General features: G+C 46.6%; 1 protein-coding gene across 2 annotated transcripts in view; it reads left to right on the top strand.

Moving 5' to 3' along the window:
* Positions 1–13,777, top strand: part of GRAMD1A (GRAM domain containing 1A) — a 56,631-nt gene that overhangs the window by 20,142 nt on the left and 22,712 nt on the right. Inside the window, exons 2-7 of one of the 2 annotated variants that reach the window (XM_006899687.1) lie at positions 7,673–7,883; positions 7,969–7,989; positions 8,405–8,489; positions 8,629–8,732; positions 8,863–8,958; positions 10,265–10,345. In XM_006899687.1, coding sequence (XP_006899749.1) covers positions 7,673–7,883; positions 7,969–7,989; positions 8,405–8,489; positions 8,629–8,732; positions 8,863–8,958; positions 10,265–10,345 — 598 coding nt within the window. The remainder of the gene's footprint in view (positions 1–7,672; positions 7,884–7,968; positions 7,990–8,404; positions 8,490–8,628; positions 8,733–8,862; positions 8,959–10,264; positions 10,346–13,777) is intronic. The other variant, XM_006899688.1, reaches the window with a different exon arrangement.

The raw sequence follows: 13,777 nt of genomic DNA, 5'->3' as shown, positions 1-13,777 counted from the left end.
CTTTGTTTTGGTATTTGGGGTTGGTTTTTTAAATTTTTCATTATGTAAATTGAACACATTAATCTAGACACATTACTAATAATGGGTGACTGGAATGCAAAAGTTAGGAACAAAGAAGAAGGATCAGAGGTCAGGAAACATGGACTTAGTGACAGAAATGAGGCTGGAGACAGAATGATAAAATTCTATACAGCCAATGATTTACTCATTGCAAATAGCTTTTATAAGAAACACACACACACACACACACACACACAAGAAACACAAATGGCAGCTATACACATGGACCTTATCTGATGGCCTACATAGGAATCAGATTGATTACACATGTGGGAAAATCATTGCAGAAGCTCAATATCAGTTGTGAAATCTAGGCTAGGTGCTGATTGTGGATCAGATGATCAACTACATGTATGCAAGTTCAGACTGAAGCTAAAGAAAATCCAATCCAATCCGCAAGAACCAAAGCTTGACTTTGAGACCTGAATTTAAAGACTTGAGTTTGAATATCAAAAGGGGTGAACTTGGTCAGTATTACTTAAGTTGAAGAAATGGAAGAATAAATTCAAGCCTCGAGTTGCAATACTTAAAGATACTGTGGACAGAATGGTGAATGACCCAGGAAGCAAGCATCAAAAGAAGATGGAAAGAGTACACAGTCACTATATCAGAAAGAGTTGGCTGACACAGAAGAATTTCATGGTGATGAAGGAGGAAGTTCAAGCTGCTCTGAAAGAATTGGCAAAAAACAAGGCCCCAGGAATTGACGACATACTTATCAGTACATTTGAACAGACACTGCCCTGTACGTGTTCACCAAGTTATGTCAAGAAATCTGGAGGACAACCTCTTGGCCAACTGGCTGGAAGAGATTCATATTTGTTCCCATTCCAAAAAAAGGCAACCTGACAGAGTGTGGAATTTATCGAACAATATCGTTAATACCACATGCAAGCAAGATTCTACTGAAAATTATCCCAAAGTGGCTGGCACAGCATATTAGCAGAGAACTGCCAGATGTGCAGACTTGGTTTAAAAGAGGCGGTAGCACTAGGAATATTTCAGCCAATGTGGATCACAACAAACTGTGGCTGACTCTGAGAAGAATGGAAATCCCAGAACACTTAATTGTGCTTATGGGAAACCTATACTTGGACCAGCACACAGTTGTCAGAACAGAGTAAAGAAACCCTGCATAGTTCAAAATCAAGAAAGGTTTATGCCAGGGTTGCAACCTATCTCCATACCTTTTCAATCTATATGCAGAACAGATCATCCACAAGGCTGGGCTCTGTGAAGAGGAATGTGGTATTAGGATTAGAGGAAGACGTAACAACCATCTGCATTATGCAGATGACACAACCTTGCTTTCTGAAACTGAGAAGGAGTTGAGGCATTTGCTGCAGAAGGAAAAGGACGGCAGCCTTCAATATGCATTGAAGTTCAACATAAAAAAAAAAATAAAGATTCTCACCACTGGGCCTATTGGCAGCATCAATATAAATGGTGAAGAAATTGAGATTGTTGATCAACAGTCTTGGTAACAGCAACCAGGAAATAAAAAGATGGATTGTATTGGAAAAATCTGCCATCAGAGACTTCCCCAGAGTACTGAGGAGCGACGATGTCGGTCTGGAGACTAAGGTGCACCTGATCCAGGCTATGCGCTTTGTGATTACTTACTACACATCAGAGATCTGGACAGTGACTAAGGATGATAGAAGAATTGCCTTTGAGTTGTGGTGTTGAAGAAGAAGATTGAATATACCATGAAGAACAAACAGATTTGTCCTGGAGAGGCTGCTCTTTGGAGGCCAGGATTTTGAAGCTTTGTCTGATATTCTTTGTACATGTTGCAAGAAGGGACTGCAAGGCCTCATGCTTAGAAGGGTGGAGGGACAGTGCAGAAGGGGAAGACTTGAAGAGATAGACTAACTCAGTGACTGCAGTAATGGGGGTAGGTGTGTCAGAGACAATGAGCTTGGCTCAGGATAGAGCAGAGTTCAGAGCTGTTGTACTTAGGGTCACTATGAGTTGCAAGTGACTCGAAGGCACATAACAACAAATCTTTTGTAGTCCTGGTTATATTTACTCCTAGGTATTTTATTCTTAGATGCTATTTGTAAAAAGGGCACAATTTGAAGGCAGTGGCCACTGACCTCCACTAGCTTTCCAAGGGGATAGAATCCCCATCAACAGCCCAAAGCCAATTCTTTTTTCCCCCTCTCTACTAGTTAATTTAAAATTTGAATACATTGTATACAAGACTACAAGAACAAATCACACCTCCCACATCAAATTATACAACCCCATGATTAATCTTCCCCCTCCTACACACACACACACACACACACACACACACACACACACACACACATCCTTATCCTTCTGCTTCCAACCTCTCCTACCCCTCTTGTGTCCTTATACTCATTCTACAATAATGGTTTAATACAATATTTATCCCTGTGGGACTGAGTTAGTTCACTCAGTGTAAGTCCGGTCCCTCCCAAGTTAGGTAATAATTTACAAAATCATTGTTCCTGTGTGCTACATAGTATTCCATTGTAAGAATGTACCATAATTTCTCAATGCATTCATTTGTGATTGGACATTTGGCTGTTGCCATGTTCTTGTGATAGTGAATAATGCTGCTATGAACATTGGTGTACAAATCTCAGTTTGTGCCTCAGTTCTTGTTTTCTCAGGGTATATTCCAAGTAGTATAACAGCTAGGTCATATGGAATTTCTATGTTCAGCTTTTTGAAGAAGTGCCAATTTGCCTTCCAGAGTGGTTGTACCATTTTACAATCCCACCAACTATGTATAAGAGTTTCTATCTTGCCACATCCTTGCCAACATTTATTACTTGCTGCCCTGCTAAACTTTGCCACTGTTACTGGAGTGAGATGGTACCTCATTGTGGTTTTGATTTGCATCTCTCTTATTGCTAGTGATTTGGAGCATTCCTTCCTGTGTCTATTTGCCATTCAAATATCTTCCTCTGTGAAAAATCTTTCCATGTCTTTTGCCCATTTTGTAATTGGGTTATTAGTCTTTTTCTTGTGAAGGCCTGGGGGTATTCTGTAAACTTTTGTTATAAGACTCTTGTCTGAGATGGTATTACCAAATGTTTGTTTTTAGTCTGTAGGTTTTCTTTTAACCCTGTTGGAAAAAGTTTTTGATGGACACAGGAATTTAATCTTCAGAGAGTCCCAGACATCAATTTTATCCTCTTCAGATTGTGCATTTCTGGTTGTATTTGGCAGTCGCTTTATATCTTTGACTAGGTCTTCTAAGCTTAATCTCATTTTGTCTCTTATGAACATTATGATTTGGGGCTTTACTCCCAGGTCTCTGATTCACCTTGAGTTGATTTTTGGGTATGGTGTGAGAGGTGGATCCTGTTTCAGCTTTCTGCAGGTGGCAGTCCAGTTTTGCCAGCACTATTTGCTGAAAAGATTGTCATTTCCCTATTTGATAGCTTTGATTTCCTTGTCGAATATCAGTTGATCATAGATAGTTGGGTCTATTTCTGGTTCTTAATTCTGTTCCATTGGTCTGTGTGCCTGTCATTGTACCAGTACCATGCTGTTTGGTTACTACTGCTGCGTAGTAGGTTTTGAGATCAGGGAGTGCTATGCCTCCAACCTCATTTTTGTTTCTTATTCAGAGTCTCTTGCTTCTCCAAATAAATTTTATAATTTCCCTTTCAATCTCCTTGAAAAATGAATTTGGTATCTGGATTGGGATTGCATTGAACATGTGGATTGACAAAAGCCAATTCTTAAGAGATCAGATGTGCCCCAAACCTTTGTAAGGCTCTGCTGCCATTGGTCCCCTCCTGAGGTGCACCCTGCTTTCCTGCTGGTTTTGATAATTCATGGTGAAGTGTATCCACCCACAGTACTCAGGATGAATGAGTTTATTAGAGAAGTTGTTGATTGCCATTGAGTACGAGTAGGAGTACGACTCATAGTGACCTTATGAACAAAAGGCCTGAAGCCTTTTTATAACTATCGCCATTCATAGAGTTTCTGGGGGCATGTTGTTTAGGAAGTGGCTGCTACTCCTGCGTCTGGTATTAAAGAAGTAACAGGTTACAGTTCAGGATCAGGAATGACTCAGGACTCAATTCTTCAGTCTAGACAGCCTCGCTCTTTAGCTGCCCCGAAGGCAGGCTCAGCTCTCTCTCTGATCTTTGGCTTTGTCACCTTGGCCTCTGCCAAGCTCAGGCAAGTGTTATTATTGTTCAATGCCCTAGAGTCACCTAAGACTCATAGTGACCCTATGCTGTGCCGTCCTCACCATCTCTGATATATTTGAGCCCACTCTTACCGTGACTGTGTCACTCTCTTTTGCTTGCCCTCCATCTTTCCAAGCGTCATGTCCCTTCCCAAGTACTGACCCTTCCTAACAACATGCCCAAAATACGTGAAATGAAGTTCACCATCCTGACCTTTAAGGACCTGCTTTGGGAATGTTGGAAGAGGCTATGCCTAGTGAAGGAGAGGAAGATTTTCATTGAGGTGGATTGATACAGTGAGTGATTGCAGCAGTGGGCTCAAATATGTCAGCGATAAGGATGGCTCTGGATAGGATAGAATTCAGGTCTGTGTTCACAGGGTCGCTCAACTTGATGGCACCTAACAACAACCTCTGCGGAGCACTCTGCTTTCTCCAGGACATACTTGCTTGTTTTTTTTGTAGTCTGTGGGATGGTCAGCGCTCTTCTCTAACGTAACACTTTTAGCTCTGCAGGTTTTTTTAAGTGCCAGTGACTTCTCACTGTGCCACAAACCTGGGCCCAAAGGTTTTCAGCTGCAGTCCGGTGGGTGGAGAAGCCGAGCTGCTCAACAGATGCCTGCTTGCCCAGTCGGCCTCCTGCCCCCGAGGCCCCAGCCCTCCCACTCTGTGGGCCAGGAGCTCGTGGTTCTGGCTCACGGTGGTCTCCTGCTGTTACCTTCATGTTCCCACTAGCGCTCACCTCTGCCCCAGTGATACGGCTGTGTGGCTTGTGTCAAGGATCTCAGCCCCAAAGGGTGTTGCTGCTCTCTCTGGCTCTTCTCTCTTGATGGTTGTGAGGTTCCCCATCCCTTGCCTCTGCGATGGCTTATTTGAAACATGGCAGGATAACAAAGTTGACCAGTCCCCATGTTTTGCACATCCTGTCTGCAGTTCCCAGGGTGCAAGCTTTCCACTTGTCGATGGTCTGCACAGGACTGACCATCCCACGAACTGTCAAAAGAACCAGCACGTCTGTCTTGGAGGACGTGCGGCCACGGATGCTGTAACTTCCTCTCCTGTACTGCGGTTGTGTGGTCAGGAGGAAAGGACATGATGCAGGGGAAGGTGGAGGGTCAGAGAGAGGAAGGCCTGCAGTGAGATGGACTGACAGAGACGGGAGCAGTGGGCTTGAGTGGAGATGGTCAGGGTGATGCAGGAAGGCCAGGCTACAGTCTGCTGCTCATCACGTCGCTGTGAGTCATAGTGACTCGATCGCACCTAACAACCCCTGGCAGGTCTGCTGGCACCGTCCATACGGAGTTCTGCTGCCCACCCAAAGCCACACCTCTTAGGTAGTTGGGCTGCACTAGCTTGCTCTGCGGGAGAATGACGGGCAGTCTCCTTTTATGTGATCTACAACTTGAGAAACCCAGTAGCGGGTCAGCTGTGAGTCGAATCCAACTCGGTGGCACTGAGTTTGGGTTTGAGCTTAACCCAGCCACGTGGTAAGAGTTACAAAGATCACGGCTTAGAATAGTCAATATCAAGCTAAGTCACTGCATGGCACTGTTGTAAATGGAATTGTTTCCCTAATTTCTTGTAGAGTTCTTCTGGTGTATAGAAACCCAGCTGATTTTTGTTTGCTGCATCGTCAAACTTTACTAAATTTCCCTGCTTGCTCTTGGGGTTTCCTTGTGGTGGGGTACAATCATTATGAGAATGGATCTCCAGGTCTCATCTCTTGAAACAAGTTTGGGGGCCCCAAGCAAACTTGCCCCAGCTAGATTGACGCTGGAATTAGACCAGCCATACACTCCTGGGCAAGCAGGTTTGGTTTCCTCTATAAAGCAGAGTTAGGATTAGCATCAAGTACTCAGGTTTTCTGAGGTTTGAAGAGAGATGAATCGTATGGTGATTGAGGCTCAACAATGCATTCTCAGCGATTGAAGGTCCCACTCATCCCCTCAACCCTTCTTCCACTTCTATCTCTGTAGTGATTGTGTGACTGTTTCTGCCTGCCTGCCCCGTAGAAAGCTAATTCCTGAGGGCAGGTACCAGGTCTGAGAAGCTCTGCTCAACACTGGTTTGTTCATTGAGACACCACTGTTTGATAAGTGCTTGCTGGTGCTCCAGGTACATTTCTAGGGGCTGGGGACGCAGTGGCATCCCAGACCTCCCGGGGTGGCATATGTAAGATGAAGGCATGCTCAGGGGGACCTGAGGAGTCTGGATAGTGTGAGGTGTGACAGAAGGGAGGAGGAGCATTGAAGAGAATTGATAAGACGAGTCCATGGATTCTGGAGCTGGGAAGGGCATTCCAAGAGGCCTTGACTAGAAGTTAAGTTGGTGAGTTCAAGGGACCAAAGGAGGTCAGGATGCTGGATGAATGATGAGAGTGACGGGTACAGGAGGTCATGGGGTCAGGGACGGCACCAGGACCATGGTGGCCATGGTGAGGACTTTGACTCTGGAGGATATCTGGGAAAGAGGAGGAAGGACTGTGAGGAGGATCTTGATCTGACTCACTAGTTCACAGCTCCCACTGGCTTTGTGTGGGTGCAGGGGCCAGAGCAGAGGAACCGGGGAGCCACTGTAAAGGTGTGGATGGAGACGGGACTAGGTGGGAAGAAGTGGATACAATGGGAATCGAATTGGAGCTGGAGCTGGCTGGGCTTGCTGAAGGCGAGTGAAACAAAGAAATGAGGAAAGATGTTTAGGTTTGTCGCTCGGGCAACTGAGTGAAGAGTAGCTGCTCAGTAAATGTTTGTTATGTGAACGGATTAATGAGTTAAAACAAATCACGGGCATTATTGAGCACTTACTTCAGGATACACACACAGTATACTGAAGTAAACACAGTGCTTTCTGTGTATTATCGACAGCTTGTTATGTAGAAGTACTTTAGAATTTCTGATTCATTTCACCCTCAAAAAGGCCAAATAAAGACATTGATTTGTCAATCCTGGATAAGAGATAACTAAGGCACAAGGAAGTTAGGAGCCATTGTTAGGCAACTGGCTTGGGTGGATGGACAGATGGATGGATGGATGGGTGGGTGGCTGGGTGGATGGATGGATGGATGGATGGATAGGTAGGTAGGTAGGTAGGTAGGTGGATGGGTAAGTAGATGGATGGATGGATGGATGGATGGATAGGTAGGTGAGTAGATGGATGGATGGATAGGTAGATGGATAGGTGGGTGGATGGATGGGTAAGTGGGTGGCTAGATGGATAGGTAGGTAAGTAGATGGATGGATGGATGGATAGGTGGGTGGGTGGATGGATGGATGGATAAGTGGGAATGATGGTGAATGGATGGATAGGTGGATGGAAGGATGGATGGTTGGACAGGTGAAGCTCAGTGAAATGATGAGTGAGCCTTCAAAAGTAGAGCCTGTTTTTGTGTCCAGCTTCCCCTGTAACACCCCTTTTCCTCTTCTCTCCCAGCACCACCCCCCACTCCGGCCGGAGCACGCCCAGCAGCTCCCCATCCCTCCGGAAGCGGCTGCAACTCCTGCCCCCAAGCCGGCCCCCATCTGAACCTGAGCCAGGCACCATGGTGGAGAAGGGGTCAGACAGCTCCTCAGAGAAGGGTGGGGTGCCTGGGACCCCCAGCAGCCAGGGCATGGGCAGCCGGAACTTCATCCGCAACAGCAAGGTTGGGGCCTGCCCTCGTGGGGTCGTGAGGAGGTGGGATGGAGGAACGCAGGGGCCCCTTCTTACTCCTCTTCTTTCTCTTGCAGAAGATGCAGAGTTGGTACAGTGTAAGTGTCTGGGCAGAGGAGGCTGCTGGACAGGGTGTGTGGGTGCCAGGCCCGGGGCCCCAGACTGCTGCGGTCAGGAGTGGGTGCTGGGGTCAGCGTCCCATGCAAGCACTTTGCTGCTCTGCAGTCTTGAGTGAGTCGCTTCCCTTCTTCTGGCCTCACTCCTGACCTGATAAGGGAGACTTCGGTGGAAATTCAGTGATGCGGGTGGGTATCCGGCTCAGCATCCAGCTTGCACAAAGAATCCATAATTAGCAGCTTGCATCATGGCTCTGTGGTTGTCTTGGGCAGCAGAAGCCAAAGATGGCCTTCTCACATCCCAGGAAGATTGGAGGGTTCTGGGAGCTTTGTGGAGCAGGATGTAGGGGAGGCCTCAGCCCCTCACCCATGTTCTCACAACTCACCCTTCCCCCAGATGCTGAGCCCCACGTACAAACAGCGAAATGAAGACTTCCGGAAACTGTTCAGCAAGCTCCCTGAAGCTGAGCGCCTTATTGTGGGTGAGACCTCATGCCCTTGACCTCGACCTCTCACCCTGAGTCCCAAGCTCTACCCTGTCAGTGCTGTCCCCAGGCTGTATGCTGGCAGAGATAGCCCTGTGACTCGGGTGTCTACCTGTCTCCCATCGGCCGCTCTCAGATTACTCGTGTGCCCTGCAGCGTGAGATTCTCCTACAGGGCCGCCTCTATCTCTCTGAGAACTGGATCTGCTTCTACAGCAACATCTTCCGCTGGGAGACCACGGTAAGCTGGGGCCAGGTGGCAGGCAGGGCCAAGGCAAGGCCCCCTTCTGACCTGGGGAGGGCACAGAGCCAGATGCGGGCAGGCTCTAGGAATAGGACTAGGTCCCCTCTGACCCTCTTCTTGTCCTCAGATTTCCATCCAGCTGAAGGAAGTGACGTGTCTGAAGAAGGAGAAGACGGCCAAGCTGATCCCCAATGCCATCCAGATCTGTACAGAGAGCGAGAAGGTAAGCAGGGAGACCCAGGAGTTCCCAGGGACCACGTGGCTACACAGTCTGGCAAGTTCCTGCTTCTCCTCACCCCCAAGGCTGGTCAGGGCAAGCCCTGTTTTTCTGTCTCCTGAACATCTCTTACTTCTGCCACATTCTCTTTTTTTATTTTCTCAGCCCCAGCCGTGAGCCAGGTTCCCACCGTCTCTGCCCCAAGCAGGACCCAGCTCCTGTCTTTACTGCCCAAAGCTGATTGTTAAGTGCCCTCAGGTCAACTGTGACTCAGAAGGACCCTACCAACAGCAGGCACATTTTGCCTATTCTTTTTTTAAATTTTTAAAAATTTTATTATTATTTTGTGTGTGTACTGTCAAACCGGATCTGACTGGTACAGGAGAAGATTGCCCCTCCTTCTCCGGCAGAGCATCTGGTGGATTCGAACCACATATCTCTGGGATTGCAGTTGCCTTTTCTTGTGCCATCCTCACAGTCTCATCCGTGCTCAAGTCCACATTACAGGCTCTGTGCCAGTCCATCTCATTGAGGGTCTTTTTCTCTTTCCCTGAGCCTCCACTTTGTTCCAAGTGAAACTGTGAACAGCAGGAGAACATTGCCTCATGCATTTTCCCATCACCCGTCCTGCCCCAGGCTCCTGTCGTTTCTGTCCTAGACCTTGACTCCAGCCTCCCCTCACCGTCCCTGCAGCAGTCCCCTCAGCTTCTCACAAGTTGTATGAATAGGAAAATGATTTCCTTTCCTGCGTATCTGTACATCTCCATGAATAATCTCTCCCTGTGAAGATGGATAGCTGTGGAATCCCGATGGAGGGTGGCTGTGAGTCAGAACTGACTCATAGCAGGGGCCTACGTCCATGGATCTGGGTTCCCCTTCCCCTTAGAAGCCTTCCCTGACTCCCGTCCTCATGATTGCTGCCTTGTGGTTACAAGATGGCTGCCTCATACCAGCTGTCGAAACAGGAAGAAGGGAGGAAGTAAGAGGGAAGACAGATGTGTCTTGTGTTTGGTTGACCTTTCTCTGGCAGCCAGGTAGGCTGAGAAGGTGCTCTGGAATTCCCCCATCACAGCTTTGGGCTGCCCATGGCTGGAGATGGGCCCCCTTTCCTCCCTGACCATAAGTCCTTGAGGACAGGGCCTTAGAACTGCCGTCTCATTGCTGTGACTCCAAGGCCAAGCTCAGGACAAACTGTGATATGAATGACTGGCTAAATCTGGATAGAGAGGGGGACACCGCAGGCATTGTGGACACAGATGGACCTATTCTCCATCCTTTTAACTCTTCCCCCACCGCACCCTCCTCCTTACAGCATTTCTTCACTTCCTTTGGGGCCCGTGACCGTTGCTTCCTCCTCATCTTCCGCCTCTGGCAGAATGCATTACTTGAAAAGGTAGATTTGGGTGAGGCCAAGGCAGGGTGGGCGCGGGGGAGTAGGTAGCTGGAGTTCAGAGCTCTTTTCTGGGCACCAGACCACACCAGGGGGCAGCCAAGGGCTCTAGTGCTAGATCCTACCCACCCGAAATGAGTGTCCATCCACAGTGTTCACCACCTGCAGATCAGAACTACTTTGGAAATAAAGAGGCTCTTTTCATATTTGGCAGCAAAGTCTGACCTGAGTTGACATAGTTATTTAGAGACAAGGGAACCCTAGTGGTCCAGTGGTGAGAAGCTGTGCTGCAATCCCAAAAGCACATGGTTCGAACCCAATAGCTACTCCGCAGAAGAACAGGCAGTCTCCTCCTGTGCCTTTCCCACCTCTGCCAACCTCCTGGAGGGTCAGCTACAGGTTGGTTCTGACTCGACGGTCTATAACATCAACCACAACATAATATGCTAGGGAACTCAGGCAGCCACGTAGTAAGGAATTGCACTGGCAGCCCAAAGGCATGTGGTTCAAATCTACGAGGTGCTCCTCAGGAGAAAGAGGAGCAATCTCCTGTCAGTTTACTGCATCTGAAAATCTGATAGATGGTCAGCTATGTGTTGGTTCCAGCTTGATGGCACATGACGCTAACACATTACCTAGTTATGTACTAGGGAGCTCAAGTGGCTTCACTGTAGGGGTTCGGAATCCACCAGCAGCTCCATGGGAGAAAGATGGGAGATCTCCTCCCAGGCTGTTTTGCAGCCTCGGAAGCCCACAGCCAGGAGTTGGCTCCCGCGTGACAGCGATGAGTGAGTTTTCAGAGGTACTGTTTTTCTGACAGCACTCTGGTGACACAGACCTCAAGGAGTTGCACTGCTAACTCAGAGGCTGTGCTTCAGTAGAGAGTCAGGTGTGAGTCATTTCTGAACTGTTGGCAATGAGTTTGAGCCTTGGACTGGGGTGGAAATACGGTCTTTTCGGCAGTTTGCGGTTTGGTAGCCGTTAGCCCATGTGCCTGCTGAGCTCTGGAGCTGTAGCTCGTGTAACTGAGGTTTCATTTTCATTCATCTTAACTTGGTTTTAAATGGCCACATGACATAGTGCTACACGTGGCTTATTCATATGCTTAATGGCAGCAATATTAATGTATATGATTAGGATGTGATTACATAGAATCATTAAATATAGCATTCTATGTAGTATATTATCTAGTATAGAACATAACCAGTGATTTCCAACCTTGGTAGTTTCAGGAACCCCATGCATTCTTTAAAATTAATGTAACCCGCAAAGAGCTTTTGTTTGAGTGGGTTCTGTCTATTGACATACACTGAATTAGAAATTAAAACAAAAGAATATGCCAACCACATGGATTTAGCCATCTGAGCTACAAAACATATATAGTATATAGCCTCTGGAAAACTCTACTATATGCTCATGAGAGATTAAGGTTGAAGATGGACAATTGTCTAGTCGTCTACTAACACTTAGTAATAACTCAGGAAAAGAATTTCAACCTTATGCACCTCCTGAAGAGCTCTAGGAATTGTATTAGTTAAGTTGACTTAATTAAGTCTTAGGAATCCTTGGATTGTGCTCGTTTAATTGTCACAGCTACCCTTTGAGGCAGTGTGATTCACAGGGTTTTCAGAAGCCACAACACAGGGCTCTTTGGATAGCACGTTGGAAGCCCCAAACAAACTCCTTCAGCTGCACTTTGCTCAGTGTCCTGCTCTCCCAGGAGCACCTGACCAGCTCAGTGTCCTCTGAGTGTGGGTGGATCCCATTCAGGACCAAAGGGAGGGACAGTGCAGAGCCAGAGTCTCGGAGGAGCAATCTCAGACCTGATGGGCAAGCAAGCAGCGTGCGACAGAATGCGGAGGTAATGTCCGTGAATACGTGAGGCCCAGCTTTGAGGGAAGGGCAAGGAGGACTTAAGCAGAAAGAGACTATAAACATTGAAACCCAAACCTACCTTCTAGAGACCTGAACTACGTCTGGGAAATGGAACCAACTTTTTGTAATTCAACTCACATCATAGGAAGGGTTCCCTAAAAATGAAAAATCTGTGGCGTGAGCTTCAAATGTGGCAGGAAAAGAAGAAGGTGCTGTCGTTATCTGCCTTCAGGACTTCACGCCTGAAGGAAAGTTAGATGCAGGTCAAAACTGGACATTTACCACACCTCACACCACACACAAAATCCAACTGAAAAAACCCCAAACAAACCAACTCAAAGTGAATCAGAGACCAAGAAGTAAAAGCAAACAGTGTAAAATTCATCAGAGAAATGCTGGGTAGATCTAGAAGCCCTAATCCACAGCATGAACAGCATAATGAAAAACCTACAACCGGGAGAAAACAATATAGATAAATGGGACCTTCAAAGAATCAAATCCCTGTGCACATCCAAAAACTTCTCCAACAGGGTAAGAAGGAAACCCACAGATTGGGGAAAAATATTTGGCAATTACATATCTGATAAGGGGCTTATATCTAAAATTTATAAAATACTCCAGCCCTTGAACAAGAAAAAGGTAAATAACCCAATCACAAAATGGGCACAGGATATGAATAGACACTTCACCAAAGAAGACATTCAGATGGTAAAAAAAACAACCTGAAGAAATGTTCAAAATCCCTAGCTATCAAAGAGATGCACATCAAAAAATTATGAGAGATCATTTCATCTCCAGTAGCAACAGGGCAGTTCAACAGGGCAGCAAACAACAAATGCTGGCGAGGTTGTGGCGAGACTGTTGATGGAAATGTAAAATGGTAGAACCACTATTGAAGGAGGTCTGGCGCTTTCTCAAAATTTGGAAATAGAAATACCATTTTGCCTAGCCATTCCACTTTTGGGAATGTACCCTAATGGAATCAGACCCATGACTCAAACAGATATATGCACACCCATGTTTATTACTGTGTTATTCACAATAGCAAAGAGATGGAAGCAATCCAAGTGTCCATCAACAAATGAATGGATAGAAAAATTATGGTACATTCACACAATGGAATATTATACCGCATTGACAAACAGTGAACTCGTAAAACATTACACAACATGGAGGAGCCTGAAGGACACTATAACTGAGTGAAATATCTCAGTCACAAAAGGACAAATAGTGCATGACACCATTGTTATAAAATAGGACATGGAGGGGGGTTTGAGGAGAGAATGGGAAAAGAGTGGATAGCTAATGAACAAGCACTGCATTGAAACAGATGAGAAGAAGAACTGTCTGAAAGGAATATGTGATTAGGCGGCATATGTATGACAGCAATCTGGGACAAGGGGTACATTGCGGAGTGGGCGGGGTGGGCTGGGGGAAGCAAATGTAGAAATGTAGAACGTGCAATTGTTGTTGTTGTTGTTATGTGCCGTCGAGTCGCCTGCGACTCATAGCGACCCTATGTACAACAGCCCTAAATTCTGCTCTGTCCTGTGCCAATCA

Source organism: Elephantulus edwardii, unplaced genomic scaffold, assembly GCF_000299155.1.
Source record: "Elephantulus edwardii isolate Elephantulus edwardi_28Jun2011 unplaced genomic scaffold, EleEdw1.0 scaffold00266, whole genome shotgun sequence".
NCBI lineage: Eukaryota > Metazoa > Chordata > Mammalia > Macroscelidea > Macroscelididae > Elephantulus > Elephantulus edwardii.
The sequence above is the reverse complement of the archived record's forward strand: the minus strand, read 5'-3'. Positions and strand labels throughout refer to the sequence as shown.